The sequence below is a fragment of the Misgurnus anguillicaudatus genome, chromosome 20, assembly GCF_027580225.2.
Source record: "Misgurnus anguillicaudatus chromosome 20, ASM2758022v2, whole genome shotgun sequence".
Lineage (NCBI taxonomy): Eukaryota > Metazoa > Chordata > Actinopteri > Cypriniformes > Cobitidae > Misgurnus > Misgurnus anguillicaudatus.
This window is the reverse complement of record NC_073356.2, coordinates 31,773,696-31,801,052: the sequence shown is the minus strand read 5'-3', so window position 1 is coordinate 31,801,052 and position 27,357 is coordinate 31,773,696. Positions and strand designations below refer to the sequence as shown.

The 27,357-nt window shown below is 37.2% G+C and overlaps 1 protein-coding gene across 1 annotated transcript in view; it reads right to left on the bottom strand.

Annotated features, from left to right (window-relative positions):
- Positions 1-26,854, bottom strand: part of col11a2 (collagen, type XI, alpha 2) — a 37,530-nt gene extending 10,676 nt beyond the window's left edge. Inside the window, exons 1-42 of the mRNA XM_073858538.1 lie at positions 26,219-26,854; positions 18,799-18,960; positions 18,210-18,420; positions 17,609-17,771; positions 17,401-17,523; positions 16,305-16,403; positions 12,929-13,693; positions 11,654-11,779; positions 10,102-10,323; positions 8,929-8,982; positions 8,588-8,629; positions 7,710-7,772; positions 7,483-7,557; positions 6,302-6,388; positions 6,142-6,198; positions 5,970-6,023; positions 5,821-5,874; positions 5,541-5,594; positions 5,377-5,430; positions 5,083-5,136; positions 4,887-4,931; positions 4,700-4,753; positions 4,522-4,566; positions 4,334-4,387; positions 3,937-3,981; positions 3,773-3,826; positions 3,605-3,649; positions 3,123-3,176; positions 2,633-2,677; positions 2,397-2,450; positions 2,150-2,257; positions 1,940-1,993; positions 1,803-1,856; positions 1,462-1,506; positions 1,306-1,359; positions 1,173-1,217; positions 1,038-1,091; positions 898-951; positions 761-814; positions 413-610; positions 263-316; positions 35-148 (exon numbers count right to left, since the gene is read on the bottom strand). Of these exons, the coding sequence (XP_073714639.1) occupies positions 35-148; positions 263-316; positions 413-610; positions 761-814; positions 898-951; positions 1,038-1,091; positions 1,173-1,217; positions 1,306-1,359; positions 1,462-1,506; positions 1,803-1,856; positions 1,940-1,993; positions 2,150-2,257; positions 2,397-2,450; positions 2,633-2,677; positions 3,123-3,176; positions 3,605-3,649; positions 3,773-3,826; positions 3,937-3,981; positions 4,334-4,387; positions 4,522-4,566; positions 4,700-4,753; positions 4,887-4,931; positions 5,083-5,136; positions 5,377-5,430; positions 5,541-5,594; positions 5,821-5,874; positions 5,970-6,023; positions 6,142-6,198; positions 6,302-6,388; positions 7,483-7,557; positions 7,710-7,772; positions 8,588-8,629; positions 8,929-8,982; positions 10,102-10,323; positions 11,654-11,779; positions 12,929-13,693; positions 16,305-16,403; positions 17,401-17,523; positions 17,609-17,771; positions 18,210-18,420; positions 18,799-18,960; positions 26,219-26,300 (3,984 nt within the window). The 5' untranslated portion in view covers positions 26,301-26,854. The remainder of the gene's footprint in view (positions 1-34; positions 149-262; positions 317-412; positions 611-760; positions 815-897; positions 952-1,037; positions 1,092-1,172; positions 1,218-1,305; positions 1,360-1,461; positions 1,507-1,802; positions 1,857-1,939; positions 1,994-2,149; positions 2,258-2,396; positions 2,451-2,632; positions 2,678-3,122; positions 3,177-3,604; positions 3,650-3,772; positions 3,827-3,936; positions 3,982-4,333; positions 4,388-4,521; positions 4,567-4,699; positions 4,754-4,886; positions 4,932-5,082; positions 5,137-5,376; positions 5,431-5,540; positions 5,595-5,820; positions 5,875-5,969; positions 6,024-6,141; positions 6,199-6,301; positions 6,389-7,482; positions 7,558-7,709; positions 7,773-8,587; positions 8,630-8,928; positions 8,983-10,101; positions 10,324-11,653; positions 11,780-12,928; positions 13,694-16,304; positions 16,404-17,400; positions 17,524-17,608; positions 17,772-18,209; positions 18,421-18,798; positions 18,961-26,218) is intronic.
- Positions 26,855-27,357: the final 503 nt, after the last annotated feature.

Genomic DNA, 27,357 nt, shown 5'->3' with positions numbered 1-27,357 from the left:
CCTCTAATAGATACAGAAAAAATGAGGACTTGACACGAACCGGCACTCCCTTTTCTCCTGCAGTTCCAGGAGGCCCCTGAGGTCCAGGACGTCCAGGTGGGCCAATAGGGCCTGCAGTACCAGCAAGTCCTCTCTCACCAGGAGATCCCTGCAAAGAAAGTGAATTTGGGTTACATCCTTAAAAATGATACAGGTGATTCTCAAAAACACTCTTAACATGTTTTGGTACTAAACTAAATGGCAGTGGATATGATCTACATACAGCGGGTCCAGGTGGTCCTGCAGGGCCTTCACCTCCTTTGAGTCCACCACCGCCCTAAAGAAAACACAGGTTAAGCATTTATGTGAATAAAAAGGTTGTACAATATAAAAGTCAGTTTGAGATGCTGTTTTCTTGGGTGAGTTTTCTTACTGGTGTTCCTGGTAATCCTCTCTCTCCTGGGAATCCTCTCAGTCCAGGTGGTCCATCTTTACCTGGCCCACCAGGTGGACCGGGATCTCCTTTGGTTCCCTCTTTACCAGATGGGCCAGACAGACCTTGCTCACCGGGTGGTCCTGGGGGTCCGGGGTGGCCACGCTCACCCAAGGCACCGGTCTCACCAGATGGACCCTAAACAAGAACTAGCTTTAACTAAAGCTTATATTGTTCAATATTTTATACAGACTGCAATTTAATACGTTGATACTAAAGATAAGTCAGATCGATAAGAAAATGGTGCTGCTTGTTTAATGGAGGTACACATTTTGAGCAAAAACGCACCTGTGGTCCGACAACTCCTGGTGGCCCAGGTGGTCCAGTTTTGCCTTGGAAACCCTAAAAAAAAACAAGAAATGATCAACCGCTGTACATCTGACTTGAAATATTGTACCTTATACACAGAAACAGAAGATACGCACAACTTCGCCTCTTTGTCCGGGGTGTCCAGGCAGTCCATCTTTTCCTGGGGGTCCCTTCACAAATCATGCAACATATAAATAACACATATACACATAATGGACATTTCTGTATTAGATAAAACTAATAAATTGTCTCTTACAGGCGGTCCCTTTGGCCCAGGGAATCCATTTACACCTTGTGGTCCAGTTAGTCCCTGTAAAATGTAAATTTAATTAAAGTTCAACTAAAACATTTTTATATTGAAATGAATATAGTTGCATTTAAATAAACCCACTCTCTCTCCTGGTGGTCCAGGTGGGCCGTCACTTCCAGAGCCACCCTACAATATCAAAAAAGAATTGGTTACATGATCTATCATCGCTGACTACAATGATCATAAGATATGTTCCCCCAAATGATGTTCATACCTTAGGACCTGATTTTCCTGTTGACCCTCGGGGACCCCTTTGCCCTCTGGGACCCTAAAAAATCATAAAGAATACTATCAGTCTTAGATTCACAAATATCATAAAATGACCATGAATATATAAGAAATTAGAGAATTGATCAAAACAAGCTCTTACCGTTGGACCTCTTTGACCTCTTGGGCCAGCTTTACCAGCCAAACCCTAGAAAAAAAAAAATAAGTATACAAAATAAAAGCCCTACAATTATAGAGTAGTTTTTATTTGCAGATGCATGTGGGGCAGATCCTTATTGCTTGATAAATGGAATAATATAGGTAAGGACATAATAAAGGATATAATAAAGGACTTTAACCTTGAGCATAAATGCAGTATTTCTATTATACAGTACATACGTAACCAATACCCCTTACTTTATGTCTTTACTAGTCATAGCCTTTACTTCACATAATAATCTCTATATTTGTGCTAAAATTGATTTAAACAGTTTAAAAACTCACCCTTAATCCCTTTTCACCATTTGAACCTGGGAATCCTGGGAAACCAAGGGAGCCCTTAAAACACAATTACATTGATGAAAAATCCTTTGAAAATGTTGCCTGCATATCACATAAGTTTTATTAATAGTTTATTTGACCTTGATTCCTTGTCTTCCAGGATATCCAGGAAGTCCAGGCACACCAAGTTTACCCTGGAAATGACATAAGAAAATATTTAAATGATATGCAATAATATTAAATCTTAAGAATATTTGATAGTATTATGTTGCGCATATCTGTCTGTGAATACACAAAATATATAAACTCAAAACTAGCAGCCACCTCTAACTTTAATTAATGAAACTTACCTTCTCTCCCACCAGGCCGATAGGACCGATTTCACCAGGGGGGCCGAAACGACCCTTCGGGCCTTCAGGTCCGTCCTCTCCTCTCGGGCCAGGTACTCCCACCTCACCCTGTTAATGATAACACAACTGAATTGAATTCAAACTTAATGTAGTATTATAGAAACATACATATATTCTTATGCAGTGTTTGAGTTAAAGGCAAAGATCCACACAGTTGCATCATGTGTGTTATTTATGTAAGACATACTCTATCTCCTTTCACACCAAAGTCTCCTTTGATTCCAGGGAAGCCGTCCTCTCCCTAAATAAAAAAAAAATTATGTGTAAGCTATCATAAGACATTTATGCATATGTGGTACAGATAGGTCACAACTGACTGAACTTATTCAATATCAAAATTAAACTAAACCTGACTTTAATTATTATCAAGATTTATAATTAATCAATATAAATATTAATATCTGTTATTATAAAAACACTCACCTTCTCTCCCTTATGACCCTTAAGTCCACGAATACCTTGAGCTCCCTGTGAATGTCATAAATATAATATTATCTGATGGTCTAATGGTTTCATAGTACAAATGCTGCAAATTAATATCAATCCAACAGCCGTTCTTAAACTTCCAGTCCAAAACAGTGATAGGCCTGGACTATAAAACCATCATGAACACTGTCTAACAAAATGATCATTCCATGATTTCCAAAAAATAAAGGCTGGATCTACTTAAAAATATAGTGCATAATTTTTGCATCCATTTTTTTAAGTAACTATTACATGGAATTTTAAGCAATTTATGCAATAAAAAGTAAAACTTACTAAAAAAGTGGATGCAAAAATGATGCACTGTATTTTAAGTAAATCCAGTGCATTATTTTTTACAGTGTACATAGTATGATAACATCCATAGTGAAACAAACAGAACAAAACCTTTTTTGCATTTTGCATTAAACAAAATTACTTATTCGTCTACCTTTATTCCCCGAGGGCCAGGATAGCCGATAGATCCTTGAGGACCATTTGGACCCTAAATATAAACAGTAAAAATTAATATAAGGTATTTAAGAATTTTCTGTTTTATAGATAGATAATGCAAGGTCATTTTGGTTAGACTCCACAGTCACATAATTGCTTTGATCCCTTGACAACCTGTCTCTGTCTGTAGGCCTTTACCATGACCTCCAAACTTCACACTTTTAAAAGTATTCAAAACTTTCAGAAAAAGATGTGTGTCAAGTCAGCATCAGCATCACCATCTTCACCAATATCAACACAACACTTTTTTTTAAATAAATATACTATTTGTTCTTTAGACATTTGAAACCACTGCTATCCTTGTTGCTTTTTGTAGACACACTGTAAATACAGTTTATACACAGTTGATATTTACTTTAGGGATCTTTAAGGAGAAAGCAGTGAGTAAAGCAGTGTATTAAATTTATGACATGAATTCACCTGATTTCCTTTGGTTCCACCAGGCCCTTCTTTTCCTGGATGACCCTGTGGGACAAAAATAAATGGGACATATTTTAGCAAACATAATGCAAAGCCATGTACAATTGCTTTGAATAACATTCCTGTTTTTGATTAAATTACAGGTTAAAAACTCTGTCTAGAACTTACTGGAGGGCCATCAGCTCCGGGCATTCCCGGGAGACCTGGCTTTCCTGTGGGTCCCTAATAGAAGACAGGAAATTACATCACTGTTATTGGGTAGGGCAATGGTATTAAAATAGCATCATAAAAACATAATTGCTTATTTATTCTATGAATCATAAAAGACTCACTTTCTCTCCTGGTGGTCCAAGAGCACCCTGTGGTCCTGGCATTCCCTGTGTTCACAAAAAAAAAACATTAAGACTGAATAACTTTCTCTCAAGTACTCAAGAAAAATAATTTGCCAAAAACTGAAGAATTTGGAGTTAACTGTTTATGTGGCTCTGACTTTAAACTGTAATATATGGTGGCCGGCAGGGGTCACTGCACTGCAACGAAAGAAAATACATGCAAATAGATAAAACACCAGCAAATTAAGAAAACATCTTCATCAGTTTGACAACACATGTTGTTGTGAGAATTTGCAGCATGTTTCTGTATTTGTTTGCTGGTGTTTTTTCCAGTGCAGTGACCCCTGTCGGCCACCGTAGTGATCAATTTAAAATTAAAAATTGTTTAATTGTTTACCTGTGTTCCTGGTGCCCCCTGCTGTCCTGGAGGACCTGGCTCGCCTTGTGGTCCCTAAAAAATGGAAAGAGAAAAAGAATGGTTGGACAATGAGAGGAGATAATGTTGTTTTTATTTTTTTCATATAGGTTTGCTATTTTTACTATTTATGTTTTACATATGCCAATTTTTTTTCATAATATGCTGACCAAGTTTCCTTTTGGACCATGAGGACCATCATTTCCACGAACACCCTGAGAGACAGATAAAATAGATAACAAATTACAGAAAGAAACATATGTATTTTTGTGCACAAATACATCGTAAATTTAGTTTCTGATGATCGTATGTATTTTTTTTCAAGTTGTGCATTTAATAAATACTCACAGGAGGTCCTGGAAGTCCAGAGGGCCCTTTAGGTCCCAGCAAACCACGGGGCCCCTACAGAATAAGAGAGCAGATATGCCTCATCAAAGACTTATAACATAAACTCATATCGCTGAGCTTATGGATTTATGTTATGTAGGCTACGAGAATTATTTTTACTGTGATATGGGTTCACAGAAAGACTTACCGGTTCACCTGGAAGACCTCTGGGTCCGACCTCTCCATCATCTCCCTGAAAATGGTCAAGAAAAGGTAAAAACAAGAAGAAACAGTGATGTCAGAAAAAAAGGAGGTCAGGGCATCACATTAAATTCAATCACATCCCAACATACATTGACATGTTTATTACTGTGACACCACAAAATAATATATTTTGTAAATACCCTCTCTCCGTCTTCTCCAGGGGGTCCTGGGGGTCCCATTCCACCAGTTTGACCCTAAGGAAAACCAAAAATATTATGGTAATTATTTTATAGCTATGCTCCACATTCTAGCCCATATAATGCATTCTGGGTATTTTCTGCAAATGATATAAACAATGCTGCCTTCGATTTAATTTAGACAAAAGAAGATATGACACCAAGATTACCTTTGTAACAAAAGCATGCATTAAAATGTCCTGGTAGGCATCTCATTAAGTTTTGTAGCAGAGATTATGATGACAAATAAGCACTTACGCGATAACCCTTATCACCAGGCAAACCAGGAAGGCCATCAAAGCCACGGTCACCCTATTATAGAAGCACACAAATAAGAAGTAGTAAATTAAAGATGCAGATACTCCAGATCATGAGCTGGACTATACGTAAAGCTAAAAAATGCACATGCTTAAAAGACGTACCTTAATTCCAGATTCTCCTGGCATTCCTCTGGCTCCATCAGCACCAGCACGACCCTGCAGGAGACATCAAATATAAACCAACTAGACTTTTAAAGTGATGTTACTTTCTCATGCAGTACTTCCCCCCATTATGCAAAATTGCTCTGGGTGGTTGCCAGATCATTGTTTGGTAGCTGTAAGGTTGTAACTGGGGAGTTGCTAAGGTGTTGCCAGAAATTTTAGCAACCCCCATTGATAACAATTAAAGGAAGCACATTCAGAGCGACTTTACTAGACTCACCCTTCGACCGGCTTTGCCAGGAGGACCAGACATTCCTTGAGGACCTCTTGGGCCCTGAAGAGCAACAGAAGAGTAAAGGATGATCAATGCCTGAACAGTGTCTATTTATTGAATTATGATCATAATAATACATAAACGCAAGTCCTTACCTGTGGACCAGGGTCCCCGCCTTCTCCCTTAAATCCAGGACTTCCGGGCAATCCCTATTTAAGATTCAACAGAAATTAAAAACATCACAATAATCACAACAAGAAACATCTAGAAATGGAAATTAACATCTCAGTCTGTTAACTAATAATGAAGTAAATCAAGTTTTCTTACCATAGGTCCAGGACGGCCAGTATAGCCCATTGGCCCAGATGGACCCTTCAGAGCCAACTAGTTAGGAGGAAATGCTATTTATTATACATTATGTACAGTCAACGTCAATGTCAAATAGCAAAAAATATCAAATTATTGTTGTATGATAGCAGCTTCTTACCCGGGCCTGAGACAGAATGGCTTGTGCTTGGGCTTCCTGTGCGGAGGCGCTGGGCCCTTTTTCGCCACCACTCTGTCCAAAGCGGAACTACAGGAACATAAAGAAGTTTGGAAATCAATAAATTGACATGTCCAGTAGGTTTATTTTCATTGTTTTTAAGTCCATTTTACTTTTACTGTCAATGTGATCTTCCAAAGAATGGCATAGTTTTAAAACTCATCTTGTGCCGGACATGCTGATCAGCATTTATAATGGTTAAGTTACCATTGCAGGATGGTGTCCAGATTATAAGGGCCTAATCTTAACCTTTTTGAGTCTGAAAATGTTCCAATGTGTGTATCAATGCAGAACAATAAGAATGTTAGGCATTAAGCACACCACCTTCCTCAAAGTTTTACAATCACAAAGCTGTTATCAGTTATTTAAAGGGGTCATATTATGAGATTTTTTTAAAGATGTAAATTAAGTCTTTAGTGTCCCCAGAGTGTTTATGTGAAATTTTAGCTCAAAAAATAGCATGTTAAAATTGCTACTTTGTAGGTGCGAGCAAAAATTTGCCATTTTTGGGTGTATCCTTTAAAATGCAAATGAGTTGATGAAATGCAAGCACTGATCAACATAATGGTGGTTTGTTGAAATTGAAACTCAATTGTGCTGTCAATTTTTTTCTCTCTCTCTTTCTCTCTGCACTAAATGGCAGTGCCGTTGGATAGTGCAGATTAAGGGGTGGTATTACTGTAATAAGACTAGCTACCTATGTCACAAAACAGGTGAAATCTGAATGAGCTATTATTTGCTTGCAGAGAATGGTTTACCAAAACAAAGCTACAGGTTTTTCTTTTTCACATTTTCTAGGATTATAAATGCACTGGGGACCCAATTTTAGCACTTGGAAAAAGTCAGATTTTCATGCTATTAACAATTATATTTAACAATTATTTAACCTAGACATCTAGTGCAAGATGAGTCTGAGTATCATTAAAGGGTTGAATACTAGGGCTGCACAATAAATCGCATGCGATTGTCATGTGCATCTCATCAGTAAAGCCGGTTCCTTGATTACAAGTGAATTGCCATCACTTCAGATGGAGCAGCATTTACTACACAAAGTGTGTGCAATTATCATGCAGAGTTCATTTCGCTGACCAAAAGTAGACTAAACTGGATACAGAGGTACTTACAGGAAGCATGACAGAAGTTCCTGGAGGTCCGGGGACACCATCTGCTCCAGGTAGACCAGCCTTACCAGGAAAACCCTGTAGAAACACCCAATATCACTGATTAGAAGGCTTTAGACTCTTACAAATTACTGAAAAACTGAGTCAAGAGCACCTTTACCATTACATTTGCCTTTAACAGCATCTAAAGTATGAAAACTGTCTAAAACATTTTAGAGGCATATACTCACCCTTTCACCAGGATCACCAACAGAACCAGGTGGGCCACTCGGTCCTGCATGGCCAGGGAGACCCTAATGCAGAGAGAAAGACACTATTAAAAGCTAAATGTTACAGTATTCATTTTATAAAGTTAATTTTGCAAACATTCTTTACTTTAGAAAGTGCATGAGCAACGTGAAAAATATATTTGAGATATTTTCATAAATATTTATGTTTCCATTGCTGTCATATCAAACTGGTCATTTTCATATATTTTATTTAAAAGGGAAGCTAAGTCATCAGAGAAATTTGTAACTTAGTTTACTGATTGGAAACAAGCTGCAAGTGGTGTTGCCAATATGGGCCTCAAGAGACTTGCGATTGATTTTTAATAGGTACTGTCTAGGGACCTGTTCACATGGACATTTTTATAATATATTTTTTTAATGACTTTTTTACATGGTTCGGCCATTCGTCCACACGGAAACGCAGTATCAGGTCACTGAAATCGGACATTTTTAAAAAACCCTGCCAGGGTTGCAGTGTGTCATGTAGACAGTAAAACCCGGGTTTGTGATTCTGATTAAGGCTTCTGATTGGCCAACATGGCTTTAGGATTAGGGTAATATTACCGCCTTCTGGTGTGGCATGCCCTTGATAGCACGTGATAGCGTGTTTTTGCATTTTCATGTAGGCAGAGATTTCTTATAAACCGAGCATGTGTGGATGGGATTTTTTCTAAATGCTGGAGAAAAAACGTGTCTGTGTGGACTAGGCCTAAATTTCTATATAAATTCCTTCTGAATCTATCTTTACATACACTTTAGAAAGTAAGGTTATTTTATATTGTTTGTTCTGGGGGCTAGATAAGAAATCTATAAAAAACATTTAGAAAGAATGTACATACTGCTGGTCCTTCTGGTCCTGGTGGTCCTTCAATCAGCATGCCCTGTGAGAAAAAATACAAATAAAGAAAATAAATAACATTCAGACTGATTAAACAAACTTGTAATTCGAATTGTTCTTTTTTAAACGTTTAAAAATAAATCTACTATACATTTTTTGTTATACAAAAGTGCCAAATTGTTCTAATAGATATTAATGGGATAATTAATGGCACCCTCTGGTGGCCTGGATGAATGACACATCTACACAGATGCAGTGGTTGCTTCATTGTAACTTAAACTCAAATGCGAACTCTTATCATAGTTTGTTAATGTTTAGATTAGAAAAGTGACTAATGCTTACAGGTTCAAGGACAGCAGGCTCGCCCTTCTCTCCTTTCATTGCTCGAAAAGAAGCCTGAGGAAAACAGATATGTAACCCAAAACAGATCCCAGTCAATACAAAATATTTGAAGAAACTGACCATGCATAAAAGTTTTTCAATAATATTCGAAGAGGAAAGCATATCCTTAAATGTCAAAATCTGATTGAAAATGCCCACTGAGATGATTCTTCATATTGAGTCAGGCAGACAAGAATCTTCCTTCTTCAGTGGCCCATTTCAATCACAGAAATGTATTATAAATGCAAACCACAGTAGTGAGGGTTTTTGCTTTCTTAACAGATATTTCTGTGGTCTATGCAATGTTTATTACATAGATACTTACTGTAGGTTTACAATCTCAAAGATATAATTCAAATTGATTTGCACATCCAGTGGGTAAGTCTTAAGTGGAAATCCACAGCTTTAGCCTAGGATGAACTATACTGTAGCTAAGCATTGTACACCCACCTGCTTTAAAATCCTTTTGGAATATACAGCACATAAGACATCCCATAATGCACTGGGACTCATAAATAACTCAAAATCTATGACATCATGGTTCGATATTACCTTAAATGCTTGCTAAGCTGGAGCAAATGTTTAGAAATTCCACTTATCTGTTGGTAAGAGCCGTTTACATGTTAAGCATGTTTGAACTAGGAAACTAAAGCAACTAGTACACATTTTTATACAGATAATCCACTAAAGTCAGTGCAGGGTCTCTTCCAGGATGATTCTGTTCTTTAATGCTGATCAAGAACTGATGAAATTCGTCTTTAGTCTTAAATCAGCATAAGAGCAGCCGAGTCAACCAATACTGATAGTGCTTCAGTGAAATAAGCATTATATGTAGACTTGCAGAAGAATCATTGATACGTTTCAATGAAACAGTGTTTAAGTCCTGCAGGAACAAGGCTTGCAAACAGGGAAACTATTTCCATTTGCTAACACATTACTCAAACCAAACTTGACTTAGTCTGTGTAAACACTAACCTCAAATTTGCGACTTTAAAACTTTAAGTGTGAGAAGTTGAATTCAAATATTCTGCCCAAAACCTCTGCAAGTTTCACATATAAAGCTTTAGCAAATTCAAATTCAGCTTTTCTCAAAGCTTGAAAGTGAATTTGCTTGAAAGCGCAGGGGTAACTTACACCTCCCTCATCTGTCACAGCGGACAGGGCGGGACCCAGGGTGTCTTCTGCCTTGGTTTCAGAGATGGGCTCGATGTAGTCCTTGTAGGAATAGTCATACTCCTTCATTCCAAAATCGCCTGTTATGTACTCATCAGTGAAGGGCTCGTCTGGCGTATGAGACACCTCTTCACCACCTGTCTTGGCCATGTCAAGATCCTCGACTGGTGCAGGCTCATCAACCTGGGATGTACCATTGGGAGCAGAAGGTGTGGCACGGATGGTGATTTAAGTGAGAGAAAGATGGAAGAATTGTTGATGTGATGGGATAGAAATAGACAGAGGAATATAGAAAGATGGAGCACAGAGGCAAAGTAATAAATCTTACCTGATTTCAATACAGAAAATTAAGGAAAGTGAGACACACATTCACACATAAGATAAAGGCACATGCTAACACACACGCACATACTCACAGTACACAATCTGATATAACTAAAACAGCAACTTTTACAATAAAAAACCATCAAAGTACTTGGTCCATTTCTCTGTTCTCATTACATTAAACGAAGCACTAAGCTTTTAACCAAAATGTATGACCATAGATCTGAATGTTGTGCAAATGTAATGATAATTTTTTTAATGGGAGCACAGAATCACTCAGGTCTATGGTAAAACATTTAGTTCGTGAGAAAAACTTAATCACTACTTGTGTTTTACCATTTTTTTGTACTGTTGACCCAACATCTTACTTTAAACTTACAGTCCATGTACTGTAGACAGTCCATTTCTTTTCTATGTAATTGAGTACAAACCTGAAAGTCTATCTATAAACATCCTACCTGCAGTAGTTATTTCATCACTTACAGTAAAATGACTGTACTTAGAGCCACTGGTTGGTAATACCTTGCTTCCCAAAATATCTCATTCTCCATAGAAGCTGTCTAGAAATGAATGCATGGTATTCATTCCATATTTGTACCATTCAGTGTGATTCCCATTTCTAAAGATATCTGTTCTTATGTCAAGATAAACTTTGTTAAATAAGAATCACAAAAGAATAGGTGATTAAATGGATGCTATGCATTCATTTTGCAGATATGTATAGCACATATCATGGCACAAGTGGCTGCAGAGTTGTTTATTATACGAAGCTGTTAAAGCTGCAATGCGTAACTTTTGCCTCTCTATCGCCATCTCTGTTTGAAACATAAACTTGTCTTTACATGTAATCTGTATAGACTGTATAAAACATGGGGGTAGTGTCTGTGATGTTTGATGCTTTCAGGTTTCTGAAGAGCAGTTTTGATGCCTAAAGTGGGCGGAGGCGGCCGTCGCCATCTTGGCAGAGCGTCACCGTGCATCAATCCCGGATAACAAAAATAGGCAAAACGCAGACAGCGGGTGGAAGCTGATGTGCCTGGTTGCTGAAACCACCGCAACGGCAATCACCTGTCACTCAAGTAAGCCCAAAAAGTTATGGATTGCAGCTTTAAGGTAAGTTTACAAAGGCTGGTCTCACCTCCAGTGTCAGTTCTTCATTTTGCTAAGATGACTTATGGGTGTGCTTTACCTTGTTACTGGTTTCTTCATATCCATTGATCTCATTTTCTGGCTGTGGCCCCGCCTCTTCTACTGGGTCATAATAATCAGTCTCTGTGGGGGTGTGGTCAGCCTCTGAGTAAGCAGGATCTACATCCTGATTGGAGGAGGCCAAGAGGTGGGTGGGTTTGAGAAGGAGGTAAGCAGATTTGAATGGGAGATTGATTAGTATGAAGCTAAGGTCTTTTGAATAAAGCAGAGAGAGGAGATCAATGCGCTTTGGCCAAGACTGGCAAAATCCCATTGCTCTCGAATAAAATAAGTAAAATCAGAACAGGAAACCTTCGCAACTGGAATCAAAAATCTTGGTATAAACCTTTATATTATAAAGGCTTATGATCAGCAAGATTATAGCGGTCCCAGATAGATTTTCCTTTTAATCTGATTTGTTTTGAGGAGCCACATTGCCATGTCAACTTGAAGTCAAGTTGGTTTTGATTTTTTGACTTCACAGTTGTTGATGTTAGCGTCGATGGTCATTACCATTGACACAACACAGATACAAATAATAAACACTTTTTTTGACATTTGTCCACAATTCACGACTGAGCGCAGCTTCACAGTGAAGAGATTTTCTGTGAAACGGCATCTCTTGCGTATAATTTATATATTATTGAGAGGACAGCAAATTACAACACATACAAAAGAAATTGAAAACAGAAAGTTTGAGAGAGAAAAGAGTCGTTGTGTCATGTGTAACATTGAGCCTAAGACTTCAATATGTGGGACCCTTAACACATGCTTTAACTGGTCTACTTTCTACATCTACCCGAGTTAGAGATCTGTAAGATTGGAGTAAAAGAATATAAAATGAAAGACAGATAAAAGACTGCACAAACAGCCATGTCACAGTCTGTACCGCTTATCATATTCTTCCTATGATCACTCCAGATCATTTGATATATGAAAGGGTGGAGGAGATCCAGAAGGTCTGTATGTCACCAACCTCACAGCTGGTCTTGGTGTTACTCTCTGGTTTCCAGATTGGATTTTAGCTGGTTTCAAGTAAGTGTAGTTAATGTCAAATGTAGATCAAAATAAATCATATTGCCTGGTTTAAAATGTTTTGTTTAAAACCAAAGATGCAGACCTGAAAGGACCATCTAGGACCACATTCATAAAATTCTCAGAGTATGTGTTTCATTGAAGACAAATTTCACTACTTTGAGATATTTCATGAATGCATTCCTGAACTGATGAGGTTGGAAATACAGCTCTGGAAAGCCAACGCAGGCTTATTTTGTACCTGTTGATAACGATTGGTTGGTTTCTTCTTGGGTATTTCTGAAGAGATGGTCGTGCCGCTCACAACAGCCTTGCCGAAGGGCGGGAAATTTTTGGAAATCGATTTGACGTTATTGCCATCCAGGACCCTGGGCTTTGAAGGATTGGGCAAAGGCGCAGGTGTGGGTTTGGAAACAAAAGGTTTCTTAGTGACGGATGCTACTTTGACCTTCTCTACAACAGTTTTGGTCACTTTATTCTTTGGTGGGACTGGATTAGCTTTAGCTTTGATAATCTCAGTTTTCACGGCTTTAGCCTCGCTAGGCCCAGTTTTGGTTACTGGGGTCTTTTTGGCTGTTTCTGATTTCTTTACTATTGTTACTTTGCTCACTGCTGCCTTTTCAGTCTTTGCTGTTTTGCCGTTCGTCTTTTTGTCTGCAACTGTTTTGCCATTACCATTAGCCGCCTTCCCATTGGCACTGCTACCAGCTTTAGCTTCTCCATTGACTTTTACTTTACTATTGCCATTATTATTTATTTTTTTGTCCCCATTGTCGCTGGCTTTCTTTTGGTTGCCATTCTTTGGAGCTGGTGTTGCTTTCGGTTTGGGTGCTGATTTGGTGGGTTTGATTTTGGAGAGCAAGATAGGTTTGGCCTTGGCGAGTTTGGCAGATGGGGTCGGCTTTGTTGAAGAAGGCTTGGCTTTAGCTGGTTTAGCTCCTGGCTTTGCAGATTTGGGAGCAGCAGTAGGTTTGGTTGGGGTTTTTCCATTGTTAGCCTTGCTGCCCTAATTGATGAATATGTTTTTATTTACGTAGTTACGTTGTGGAAATGGAAAGGACAGAAAGACAGTGGGTGGGATTGAAAGGAGTGGGGATGGACAGAAAAAAGAGAGAGACAAACAAGTTGGTGTTTGACAACAGAATTATTTAAGATTACTGGCTCTTGAACAAATGAGATCTTATTGGCATTACTGGATACAGTAAAATGTTAATTCGGATTAAATCATTCACATAGTAACTATACAATGAGATAAGATTTAGTTCATCTGGTCCAGCAAAGATAAAGAATTTGACAGTGTTTATTTCCAGTAATGCCATTCTCCACATTAAAAAGCAGCATGTTGTGCACATGGGGACGTGTTGCTCTGGGACACTGGGGTGAAATATGCTTCAGTAAAGCATTCAGTAGTAAATATGATGCATGGCTGGTACACTGTGCTTTCCAACAGCACAGAAAGAGAACGAGAGAGAGACAGTGAGATTAAAACAGAAGCAGCAAGGAAAGCATATTAATCATTTAAGATAGTGATGTCAGACCATTATAAATACTTCACAATGTAACAGAAAAGTCAATTCATTAAATACAATACAAACACTAGCAAAATCACATATATAATATCAACAATTACCAATATTCATACTAATATTATTATGTATATGAATCATTGTGAAGAATGATTGGTCTATACCCAAGATGAGGCAAGCAGAAAAATGCCAGAGAATAAAATAGGCATATTAATATCAAAACTACACATACTAACCTACATATAACTAGTGTAAGTTAATGAGACTTAAACTAAAACCCAAACTAACTTGTTCTCTTTAAAAGAAATATTGTGTACAAACTAGCTTAAGTAATGACTGTCAACAAGGCAATATTAAAAATAAGTTAGAAAACAATGTTGGCCAAAGTAAACCTAATATAGGATGAAGAAGTGAAAAGATAAATATAAACAAACACATGGACACAGACGGCTTGTGATATAAAATAACAGATCGGAGTGACACAAGACACAAGAGATGTTGTGTAACTCAACAGGTGAAATGTGAAAACATGCAAGTAAATGTAAGAATAATACCAAGATTTAGGGAAAACTGATGTCATGCAATTATGATACAAATAAAGTTGTTACACTTCAGCATGACCAAAAACAACACAATGACCACATTTACACATATGTAAATTAAGATTAATTCATGTGGTTATATTAATAATGTATGCATCATAAAAATAATTTATAGCCAATGTGTTCAGCAAAATGTAACTGTGTGCAGTAAAGGTATCAAAGAAACATACTTGTATTAAAAGAAACTGATACAAATTAATATACAAGCAAATGTAAGCACTGTAAAAATCGAATCACCTACATTAGCAATGTGATCATGAAGAGATTTTTAATACTATTGCATTTCGATGTTGAGTAGCCTCACTAAAAGCAAAAGTTGCAAATCTATACTGTGTTTTCACAGGAAATTTGTAAAAGGAAATTAAGCAGAAGATGATATGCATGTAAATGTGGTCATTAAAAAACATAGATTAAATCTTCAATAATTACTGTATAACAAACATTTCTAATATAATATATTCATAGTATACTAAAGTACTAAAACTAGTTGTTAAGAAATGCTTTTGTTCAGAGCTGTTGGATTAACACAGTGCAACCATGATCTTCTGTGTTTGTGTGTGTGTTCTCGTGTGTGTGTGTCAGATGTGCCTCCAGTGCCCCTTAAAAGTCCACATACACACAAGCATGTTTCACCAACAAACATTTTGACACAAGTACAAATATATGACAACAGACAACAAGAAGGTAACAAACAACATCAACATAGTGTTTACGGGTGATGTGACGAGGTGAAACGGGGGTTGTATGGAAAGAGGTGGGACATTACATCACATTAAACATGAGACAGAAGTAAACAGAAAAGAGAGGATGAATGTAATTATTTATAAAAGAATTTATGTTTATATTTATATTATATTGTCCAATTATGACATTACTCAATTATGACATCATTAAATATCAACATCTTTTAATTGTGACATCACTTAGTTGTGACATTATTCAGTTATGACATCACTCAATTATGACATCACTCAACTAAAACATCATTAAATTGCGATATCTTTCAATTGTGACATCTTTTAATTGTGACATCACTTAGTTGTGACATTATTCAGTTATGACATCACTCAATTATGACATCATTAAATTGCGATATCTTTCAATTGTGACATAACTTAGTTTTCACATCATTCCGTTATGACATCACTCATATCTGAAATCCATTATTTCAGAACTTGCAAGGCAGCACTTAATTGAAATTTCTCAGACATTCAAGTTTGTTTTTAAATGTCTTAAGTGTGCAATCAATTTTGTCTCTTTGAAAACTTTATATTTTTAAAGAAACAAATTCTTAATTCAGTAAAAATGCTGTACAAATCAAATGATTTTTTTTGCATTGTATCTGACACTACATTAACTTTACTCTACTGCTGCCCTGCAAGCCCCAGAATTTTTTCTGGAAATTCCAAACTTTTTTATTTTATTTTCTTATTCTTTTCTTCATCCTATCTTTATCAGTTCACTCCATTCTCAATTTCTCCCTCTTTACCTGCTCAGCGAGGGTCTCTGTCGGGATGGAGGGAGGGGCGGACTGCGTGGGAGGGGCTTGGGTAGTTTCTTCATGATAATAGGGGTATTCATAATCATCCTGCTCTTCATCAAAGAGACATGAGAGGAATCGAGAGAAAGAGGATGAGATAGATAGAAAGAAAGAAAGAAAGACAGAAGCCAGATAAAGAGAATGTGAGTGACAGCTAGAGGATGTAGCAAATTCTAGTAAACACGTAAGTCTTTAGAAAGTGAGAGTAAACTAGGAAATAATAGGATGAGAGAGAAGATTGAGGGACATATTGAGAGAGATGCAGAAGCTAGGAATAAGAGTCTTAGCAAAGGTAAGATAAAAGCATTATAGTTTTCATTTGTTCATACATTACATTACAGTACTGCATTACTGCAACACACTGAGAACTTTAATGAACCAGAAAACAAATGCATTCATCTTAAAATTCATCTTTTTTTGTAAAAATTTATTTTTAAGTTGGCAAAACAAATGTTCAGTCTTTCTCTTTATGGATGATTTGGTTTCCATAAGAGAAAGTCTCATGAAAGCAATAAAGCAACAGGTGCTGAGGAGAAAATCGCCTTGTGTTAGGTCAGAAACCTTTGATGACATGGAAGAGCTGTAGATGTATGAAAATGTGTTGTGGAGGGTGTAATGAGGGGCTTTGTATTTGTAAAATGTAATACAAATGCTTTTTGGAAATGTTTGTTTGGAACTTACATAAACATTTCTATGTTTTTGTGTAAGTAAATGTATTCCCTGATATATGTAGCATGAATAATGGTTTGTGCATTCTGATGTGAGATGCTTTTGTGAGCAACATGCATTATATATTATTTCATGAACTTGTCAAGAAACTATCAAAGTCAAATACAACCGCAGCCTTAAAAATAAAATTATAAACAATCGAATAAAAGCAAACATTTGTTTGTATTTCTGTTTATGCATGAGCTCACATTTAGTGACAAATGAGATGTTTTGAAAGATGTTACATTTTAACTACTCAAAAATAAAATGAATCTTACATCAGGACACTTAAATCATCTTTCCTCTTGAGAAACTGAAGATGTGTTGTGGTACTCACATAGGTGTTTGGGTCCTGGGACTGAACCTTGGGCAGCGGAGAGTCACAGTCAGGGCTGTAGTGCTCACAGAAGTCATAAGCAGCCTGAGGGTTGGATGCGATCAGCAGTTGCTGGATGTCACCCTGGAAGCAACCAAAGATAAACAAACTATATTTGTGAGCACCAAAACGTTTTTATATACAACAATTTGCACAAGTTCTTCCAGACCTGGAAGACCTCCTCGTCCAGCAGACGAGCCCCAAAGACAGTGATGCCCTTGTTGTCCAAGACTGGGTTGTTGCTACGCGGCAGAGCTTTGGTTATACGTTTCTTGCAGTCCAGGATCAGTGTAACGTTCTTCTTCTGGACAGAAATGGCAATTCGGTGCCACCTATGGGATGTAGGAAGTATTACAGGTATTTGTTAGTGACAAAAGGGTGTATCTGCATGTAATAGACAATAAAATACATTTTAGCCATTTATTCATTTTCAAAGTGATTTTACATTTATACATTTTAGCAAATGTTTCTTTTCAAAGCGACTTACGAGGTATTCAAGTTATTTCATTTTTATTACAGTATGTGATCGAACCTATGACCTTTTGTGCTGTTAACGCAAATCTACCAGTTGAGTTAAATGGAACGAATGTGATATTAGTGTGATATTATTATAAAGCCACGTTGCATTGCATTTCTGAATAAACAGCATCAGTACCATTCAAAATTGTTTATTATTAAATATAAACTGTACATTTGTGAAATGCATAGACTCTAGCACATGAAGGAATAAAAACACAGATGGTTAGATGGGGTTTGGGTCGGTTACTGACTTGCCGTCTGCCAGGTTGAGCCCTCTGAACAGTGGGTAATCTTCTGGAGCAGGTTTGCGATTTTGGTCCTCGTAAAGAAAGATGGGTGAGCGACCCAACTCCACACCCAGCTGCTGTACGCCCTGCTCATTGTAAATGGACAGGAGGAAGGCCTGAAGACCAGCTTTGGGCTTTACCAGGGTCATGATGGAGAAGTTCTCGGGGAAACGTCCTGAGAAGAGTTGAAAAGACATGAAAAAATACTTTTTTTAACTTAAAGCCATTTTTGAATGTTTCATGGTTCAACGATCTAAGTGAAAATTACTGCGGAGTTTAAAGGACTGAGAAAGAGATGAATGATTTTAAACAAAGATGAATGCTATGAAAAATGTATACAGTCTGGTGTAAGCACATAAAACCATCTCATTTGCTGCTGAAAACCTCTTATCTCGAGTAATTGCATGCTTGGTACCCAAATGATTTACATGCAACCCAGTAATCTTTCTAAGCATAACAGAAGTACATAAAAAAAGAAAGAAATGCAGAAATGACAAACAAACTAAATTATCAGCTTTAACTATTATCACAAGATTATATTGAAGGGTGGCACCTGAGAAGAGTTGTTTGGTGGGAGCAGAGATCTGAGCTTTCTTGGTGATGCGGTAGGCATGATCAGGTGTGCCGGCCCGGCGTGAGGTACAGAAACCGGGAACCTTTTGAACACCTTCAGGAAGTGAAGGCAACTGCAGCACCCGCAAAACATTTACTGGATCTGAAAATAAAAAAACAAGATTTAACACAATAGAACTTAATTGAAAAGTGCACTCATTTTTATTTCAGCATCATGCAAAAGGTTTTGGTTACCACCAGCACTGTAAAAATCCTCAGTTCATAGTCAGCCATGATTTATTTATCTCACAAGCAAACTTGTGTAAAACTGCTTATGGATATATTTTCATCCCATTAAATTGAACATCACTTTAAAAATATTTTTAAGCAATAGATATGTTTTTAAAGAGGGGCATATTACTGTATGATTCTTCATTTAGGATATTTATACATTTATTTAATATTGGGAACTATAGTGACTATCTATTCACTTTAGAGACTCATCTAAATCTCAAAACTTACTCAAATTTTGTATTTGAGTCTAAACCCTGCAAAATAAATTTCAGACATGCACTTGTTCTGCAAACATCATTTTACATGACTGAAAATATTCAGAAGTGCCCATTATGCACTTGAAAAGGGTGGCTGAAAACAGATGTTGAATCTTTCAACATTGCCTCACACAGTCAGGCTTTACATCTATACGTCTATTTTCATCTTATTATTACACTTGGCAGCTCTAATGGTCTTTATGGGATACAAGTGAATTCGGATACCATCTGTTTAGTCCACTGTATGCACCACTTAATGCACATTATTAACTGTCTAAACTTATCCTACACTTTGTAACCAGCATTTATCTATTTGCAATACCTATTTGTGGTTAGGCATATTTAGCTCTGATCCCGGCCCAACACATTTTTCTTTCCATTTAAACTAGTAGGGTTGATTTTTCTCTTTGCCAGTATTTTTGGTCCATCTAACCACACTGACCAAAGTTTGGTTTGTGTAGTTACCACAATGGTGTGGTCAAGTCATTTCAATTCGGCATATCCATCTTGTAGACAAAATAAATGCATGCTACTTATGTAAACTGATTAGAATGTGTGTCCACAGTCAATCATGTAAAGAAACAAAATGACAGATCGATCTAAATGATGACATAAACAATAGGAAGTCCCTAAAGTTTGGTGTGCAATTTTCAAGTCTGAGGTTCAAGAGTGCAGAGAGAGCAAGTGGGAGAGAGAGACACTTTTAAAGTCTCTAGTCACTGTATCAGTTTACCAGAAGTCAACATGTACAATGTATGTCACTGTTCCAGACCTCAGTCACATCATCATATGAACACAAGACCTTTCCGACTCTAAAAAGCTAAAACGGGGAGGATTTCCAAAACAATGTGAGAGAACATTTCCCTGCATAAAAATGTTTATGTTACAGCAAGTGTAGGAAGTAGAAATATGTGCAGTGAGAAATGTTAAAAAACATTATACTGTAAGCAGTATGTGTTACAAATAAACTATTGCAGCTTTTTCTCCAAATCAGGAATTGGTCTCCTAAATGCTGCATCTGTAACTACATTTTAGGTGTCTTATTTAATTGTATTTATTACAGTCAAAAAATAGCAAAACCCTCCAAATAAGGCACATTATTAAAGACATTAATCTGTTTTGTAGTGAGAACAATAAATTCTACAAAAATGCAATACAAAAAGGGTTAAAGGTATAGTTTACCGAAAAATCAAAATTCTGACATCATTTTTACTTTTATGTTGTTACAAACCTGTATAAATGTCTTTTATCTGATAAACACGAAGGAAGATATTTTGAGGAATTTTTGTAACCAAATTGATCATGAGCACCATTCACTTCCATAGTAGGAAAAAATAATACTATGGAAGTCAATGGGGCTCATGAATGGTTTTGGTTCTGTACATTCCTCAAAATATCTACCTCCGTTTTCATCTGAAGAAATATGTACAGGTTTGAAACAACATGAGAGTTAGTAAATGATAACAGAATTTTTGGTAGAAGTATCCCTTTAAGGGTTAACGGTACATTCACACGGGACAGAAGCGTTAACGCTTGACGAAGGCTTGTCTGAAGCGTGGCCAACAGCCAATCAAGGTGGCCGCAACACATGCTCCGGTCTTCCATAAACGTAATTGTCTCTCTGCCTCGGTTATTTGCATAAGGCGATCCGTCGGCGCCGCGTCAGTGTCGTTGCTTGTGGCAGCAGTTGAACATTTCTCAACTTTTCAAGCGGCAACGCTGGCGTCAGCCAATCAGATCGCCTTATGCAAATAACCTAGGCAGAGCCAGCTAATTATGTTTACGGAAGAACGAAGCATAGGTTAGGGACACTGTGATTGGCTGTTGGCCACGCTTCAGACAAGCGTTAACGCTTACGCCCGTGTGAATGTACCGTAAGAGTTCATGTCACATGAGCAATAGTGATAAATCATATGCTATATAATAAATAAAAAATAATGATAATTGTTCTGATTATTAATTCTGCTAAGTAGTTTTCACATACTTTAAAAATACATTATTTTTTGTATATATACAGAAGGTTTAATTGCATCTAACAGGAACGCTAGAAATATATCTTGTAAAATGTTAAATAAAATCCTTCAATGTTCAAAACCCAGCGTGACTTCACAACCTGCTCAAACAAACACTGTGTACTCACACAGACCACAAACCAGGAAACAAAAGACCCTACAGTTATTCCACACAGTGATCCATTAACAGTCAAGGTGACCCCAACATTTCTCAACAGATTTCCACCACCAAGACATGACTACAGTACAATGTAGGTGAGACAACATTCCTGAAGATCCAAGACTGGAATACTATATCTTCTCCTTGACCCTTCTTTCTCTACTGTCTCCTCTCCATCTTCAAATGAATGTGTTAAATACCAAGCCGGACCTATCACATGACACCTTGACCTTTCAACTCTCACCCTCAATGTCTCACAAAGATGCTCTTGTTTATAGTCAAAGAAAATGAGATTGAAGATGATAAACAGAGAGAGAAGTTTCAACATTTCTGAATGATAGGCAAGGAGAGATTAAAATTATGCACCTGTTAAACCTCAATGACACAAAACTTTAAAAGATGTAAAAGACATGAAGATAAATCCATCACACTGTCTGGATCAGTCTCTCCGCCAACCACAACAGTTAGGCGTGCATGTACAGGCCTGTCCGAAGGTTGTAATTTAGATCATCGTTCTCTGTATTTATGATGTATTTATAATACACAGGCTACTGTGCCATCATACCGACTCCTGGCATAATGTGGGGTTACAGACATATATCTCAAACATGCATTTAATGTTCATGGATTGCCAAGCATGTCAGTGTGGTTGAGGTTTTCTGATCTTGAAAAAGGTTACAGTATAAAAATGAAGAGCTTAGATGCAAAACCCTCTAAGTAAGTCTGACATTTTTGCATTTTTATCAATCCTAATAGATTCTGCCAACAAATCGGTATTTCTTAATGGCCTGAGGATGAGATTAAGCAGATTTAAAGCAAAAGTATTTAATGAAAGTGTAATCTGTGCCGAGAGCATCTGGTTAATATCATTATCTCAATTGTTTATGAATGTTACTAGTAAGCCATGAGCTGGTGTATTTGTGTCTTGACAGGGATTTACAGGCAAATGTAATACTTATATATATCAACTCATTTATATTTTTAAGACGAATGGTAAACAAATTGTATGCCCGATATCCAGTGCCACGTATCTGTGTGGTTCAGTACAGTATGAGTAAGTGTGGGCACACCGGGTGCCTCTTATTGGCACTGTCAGGATGGGTAAATTGACCACAGAGCCGCTGTATTAAACATCACATAAGCTAAAATAGATTGAGAACAAACTCACCACAGCTACTGTATACACCCTTCACTGTAAACCATAGTATATTAACTAGTCAGAGAAAAAACTAATCTATACTTAACTATGAGGTTCCCTACAAATTAAACAAAGTACCTATTAATGACATACAGTAATAGTAAGAAGTTGACACCCTAAACTTGCTTCTGCACATGTTGCTATTTCGGGACGTGCAAAAATGTGAAAGAAGGAATTGTTTGCAGTGTTTTCTTAAATTTACTCTATGAAAAGAAAATGCTAATGGATGGTCCGGATTTAGTTCAAAAGCAAGCACACAGCAGCACATTCAAAGCAGCCATTACACTACACCATTCCTCTCATTTTCTACAATAAAGAAATCCTCTCTGATTCTATTTTTTTTGGGGGGGGGTGACAACAAGATAATAACTCTTTCATTAACTTCATCTGATCTGAGATTAGTTTGTATAAACTTCAATTTCAAAAGATGAAATCGAAAATCCCTGAGTAAAAAAATCAAGCCAGACTAGAATGATGAGGGTGCTTATTATGTGTTTAGATGTGGTACTGCCGAGTTAAAAAGTTTGAACAGATGTTGGGCCCTCTTGTGGTGTAGTTGTCTACAACATTCCACAAAAATGTAAAAATACAGAAATTATATGTAAGCAACATCGGCTGTAACATCTTTGGTAAAGAAGTCATTTACATTGCATGTTTCAGTTTTAAGAAGCTTTCCAGTTTAACCGGCGCTGGGCACAAAAACACTGGAGAGATCCAGTCATCTATTTTAAGTGTTTGTGTCCAAGTAAACCATTACACCAACTGTCTATGACCTTCTGAAGGTAAAACAGAGAAAGAAAGAACCCATTCCAAAACGGGCATGTTAAGGCACAATGACTAAATATCTCTCTCAAACCACAAAGCTGCTCTTCTTTAACCAGAGTAACGGTTTTATTGTCAGCAAAGCCATTTGTGGATGTGTAAAGCTTCCTACATTGCTCATACTGTGGTAAGAATGTGGAAAAGTTCCTACAACTGGAAACATTAGGGCTGGAGTGATGCTACATATCCAAGTAATATTGAATGCATTGAAAGATATTATGACACGATGCTTTGATATTCGCCAATCGGGACATTCTGAAGTTTTATCCAATTTATAGCATTGTTTTATCAATGTCATCTTGACCAGTAAAGGTGCATTATTAATAACATATATGAGACTATATTTACAAATTATTAAATCAAATGCATGCTTGAACTTCATGTCTTGACAGATTTTCCTCACAAATATCCTTGCTATTAAAAATATTTCATTTCTGTATATTTATGGATCAAGTCTTGAATCACCTCCAAGGCATTAATTTGCAATAACAACCTGCAAGCTGTACATTATCCTTTACACATAAATGTATAAAGTTACAGTTTACATCATGAGCTATAGATTCAGTTACAATTCTGCGATTCTGAGTGGTTGTCAAGGTGTTGCTATGCAGTTGCTAAGGTGTTCTGAGTGTTTTAAATGTGTTGCTATGGGATGTTCTGGGTAGATGCAAGTCAAAAGCAAGTCTCTACGCCATTAGCATGCCCAGATGGCCAAAAGGGTCCCTGGGCCCCCAAACTTGCTACAGGTGGTTAGAAAAAAGATTAGGAATGAAAGTAACAAACACTGACAAGCGGTATTTCATGAAACCACAAAGCCTGATAGACACACCTGTAAGGACAGTCTTTTCTCACGTGCTATGAATATACACTTGAATATTCTGGGCATTTCCTTCACACACAGTAGCTCCATTCAGCCCCGTGTCCTGCTAAGGGCGAGTGTGTTTTGGTTAACAGAAGTGAGACAGACTGCTCTTTGAGAGCTCTGCCTTTGAAATGAGGTTGGAGGAACATCCATGTTAAATAAATATTCCCCGCCTAAAATCACAGCACTCTCAAAAGTCTGCTGTCTATTAAGCTCCTGCTGGTGTGACTTCAACAACCAGAAGCAATTTAAGAAAGCTTACAAGTTACTTTATTCTTGTAAATCAGATGATGCTGAACCATTATGAACAATACGCAAAATTGGTTTGCATGGTCCAAATGTATTTTGAGAATCAAAGGGGGTTGTTGTTCGACACCTAACCAGCAACGTCAGGCTGTGGAGTTTACAATGCAACATTCACTCGCCTGAAACAAACCTGAAACTGTGGAAACTTCTCTTCACAGTTGCGCGTTTACACAAATATCACTGAGCTCATACACACACTAAACTCATTCACTAAATCACTCTCACTGAAGCACAGTCAAGTATAATAACCCACTCATGAGAGGCACAAACATTCAGACTTCCTCTAAATGCACAAGGGAGCCGAACTGAGAGAAAAACGCGCGATCAAATCAGCGACACGGAATTACATCCTTGAGGCGCACGCAAAGTTTCATTATTCCGTTTTGTATTTAACAGTAAGATAAAGTATAGTTTAATCTGATTCATGATTTCATTAAAATCGTGATTTCAATTAAATCTGATGAAGTAGTGTAGTTACCGTGAAAAAGGTGCAAAATCTTGACCGCGTCTCACAGTCACCCACTAGCGGCGAGCGCTGGAAGCGCAGTGGTTCATTAATTGTTACCAGCTTACAATTTTTGGTTCCTGGGAACTAGTGGGAATGTTAATGTTTGGTTATAAAAGTAAAACATAAACAACGATGCAGAACCTTAAAATAAAAAAACTTAAATAAAGACTGCACGTGAACCGCACACTAAGGTTGGGGAAAGTTTGCATCTAATCAGTTACTTTAAAATATTATGGAAAAAACACTTTTTTCCCCAAACTTCTATAAAATTAATCTAAAAAATGAAATAATAAAAATAAAATAAAACAAATAATAAAAAACAAATATGAAAATATTTAAAAACTAAAACCAAATATATACACCCATCAGATCTACAATTAATATAACATATGTTAGATATATAAAGCACAAATGAAAGTCAAAGTTGCTGTGTGCTGAAATAAAGTTCAACGCACTAAGCAGAAATTGAATGTGAAACCTTGACTGTGAGGTGCACCGTCCTATCCTATGCCCCCGCCGGGATGCCACATTACGCATGCCAACGCGGCCTGACACCCACGGGCCTGTGTTTTCTTTAGTGTAGCCTCCATTTTTGCTCTTGACACACCTTAGTAAAGTAAACTCCCTATCCTAACTGTACTAAATCCGATTAAATTGACCTTTATATAACAATTTACAGTAAAATGGTGTCAGCTAGTAAATGACATAAATAGACCAGTCTATATTAAAACATTTAAAAATCGAAGAAAACTACTTGCGAAATAGAAAAGTTAGTTAAAAAGCACCTTTGATATACCATTTTGAAAATAAATATACAGCAATGGCCACCTGTTTATTTCACGGTTATACCTGAAGTGCGTAAAAGCGCAGCAGAACTTAATTCCACATACAGACAGGTTGGGAGTAAAATAACTTTCGTATTCATAAAGCAAACATTTGCTACACCAAAAGCAGTTAAACAAATCCAAAAAGATTCGCAAATAATAAAATAAAAGTCCTCACCTGCTTGCGCCAGAGTTACGCACAGGAGGAGCACGAGCGAGGTCTCCATGTACCACGGCCTCCGCTTCTTCCGAATATCCATAGTTCCTACGTTTTTGTTCCAAACCGGTTTAGTTTTACTACAAGGTAGGACAATTTCAAATTAGAGTTGCTTTTTATCTCACATAAAGTCAGTCGAGCCAAAAAGAAACTTGGTGCGCCGTAAGAGACGTCTTTAAACGCACACCCACCTTGTTCTTTAATAAGTTAGGCTATCTATATCTTATGTACAATATTTAAATACAAAAAAACGGGGACGGGTAATAAATATGTAGGTTTACAGCTTGAAATCCTTAATGCTAGAGCCCCATTGAATCTGAGTAACCAGGAAAGCTGAGAGAGCGGAGAGAGACTTCAAATCACTCTCTCCCAATCTCTCTCTCTCTTTCTCTCCCCCTCTTCTTACTTTCTCCCACGAAATGCGAGGGAGCGCGCGCGAGGGTGTGTGTGCGTGCGTGGAGAGAGAGAGTGAATGAGAAAGTAGCAAAAGTGAAAGGAGGGGAAAAGTGAAGTTTAAGGAAATATAAAAAGTCCACCAGCCCAAAATAACTGTATTCCTTAAAAGAGCTTTCTTATGTTGTCGTGCCAGCGATTGACACGTATATCAGTTTATTTCTATGCATTTATTTCTTTCAGACAGCTGGACCACGTAGGACCAATGGGTCCGTGGGTAAGAAGATTGTCAGCAGCCAATGAAATCTTTATGCGCGCATGACGTCACACACCGTCCATGTCTTTTTCATGCCTCGGATTCGGTTAGTAGATCATAAATGACCAAGTCAGCAGGTACACAATGGATTAAAAGTTACGTTTTGTCGCTGCAGAATAGTTGAAATAGTTTCGGTTTTGCTAATTTTTATTTATTTATTATTTAATTTTTTGATATAAATTGTTAAATTATCACTAATATGCATAAATACGTCATGTTAAAGTGATAAATTGCTTATAAATAAATTGCACAATTTTAAAGAAATTGCATTTGAACACATTAAAGTTAAACAGAAGTTGTTTTCACAAAAGGCAATAATGAAATATAATCATAATGATCATAATCGTTATACATTTGAGTTATGATACTAGTCTTAAACTTTCTCTGAGTC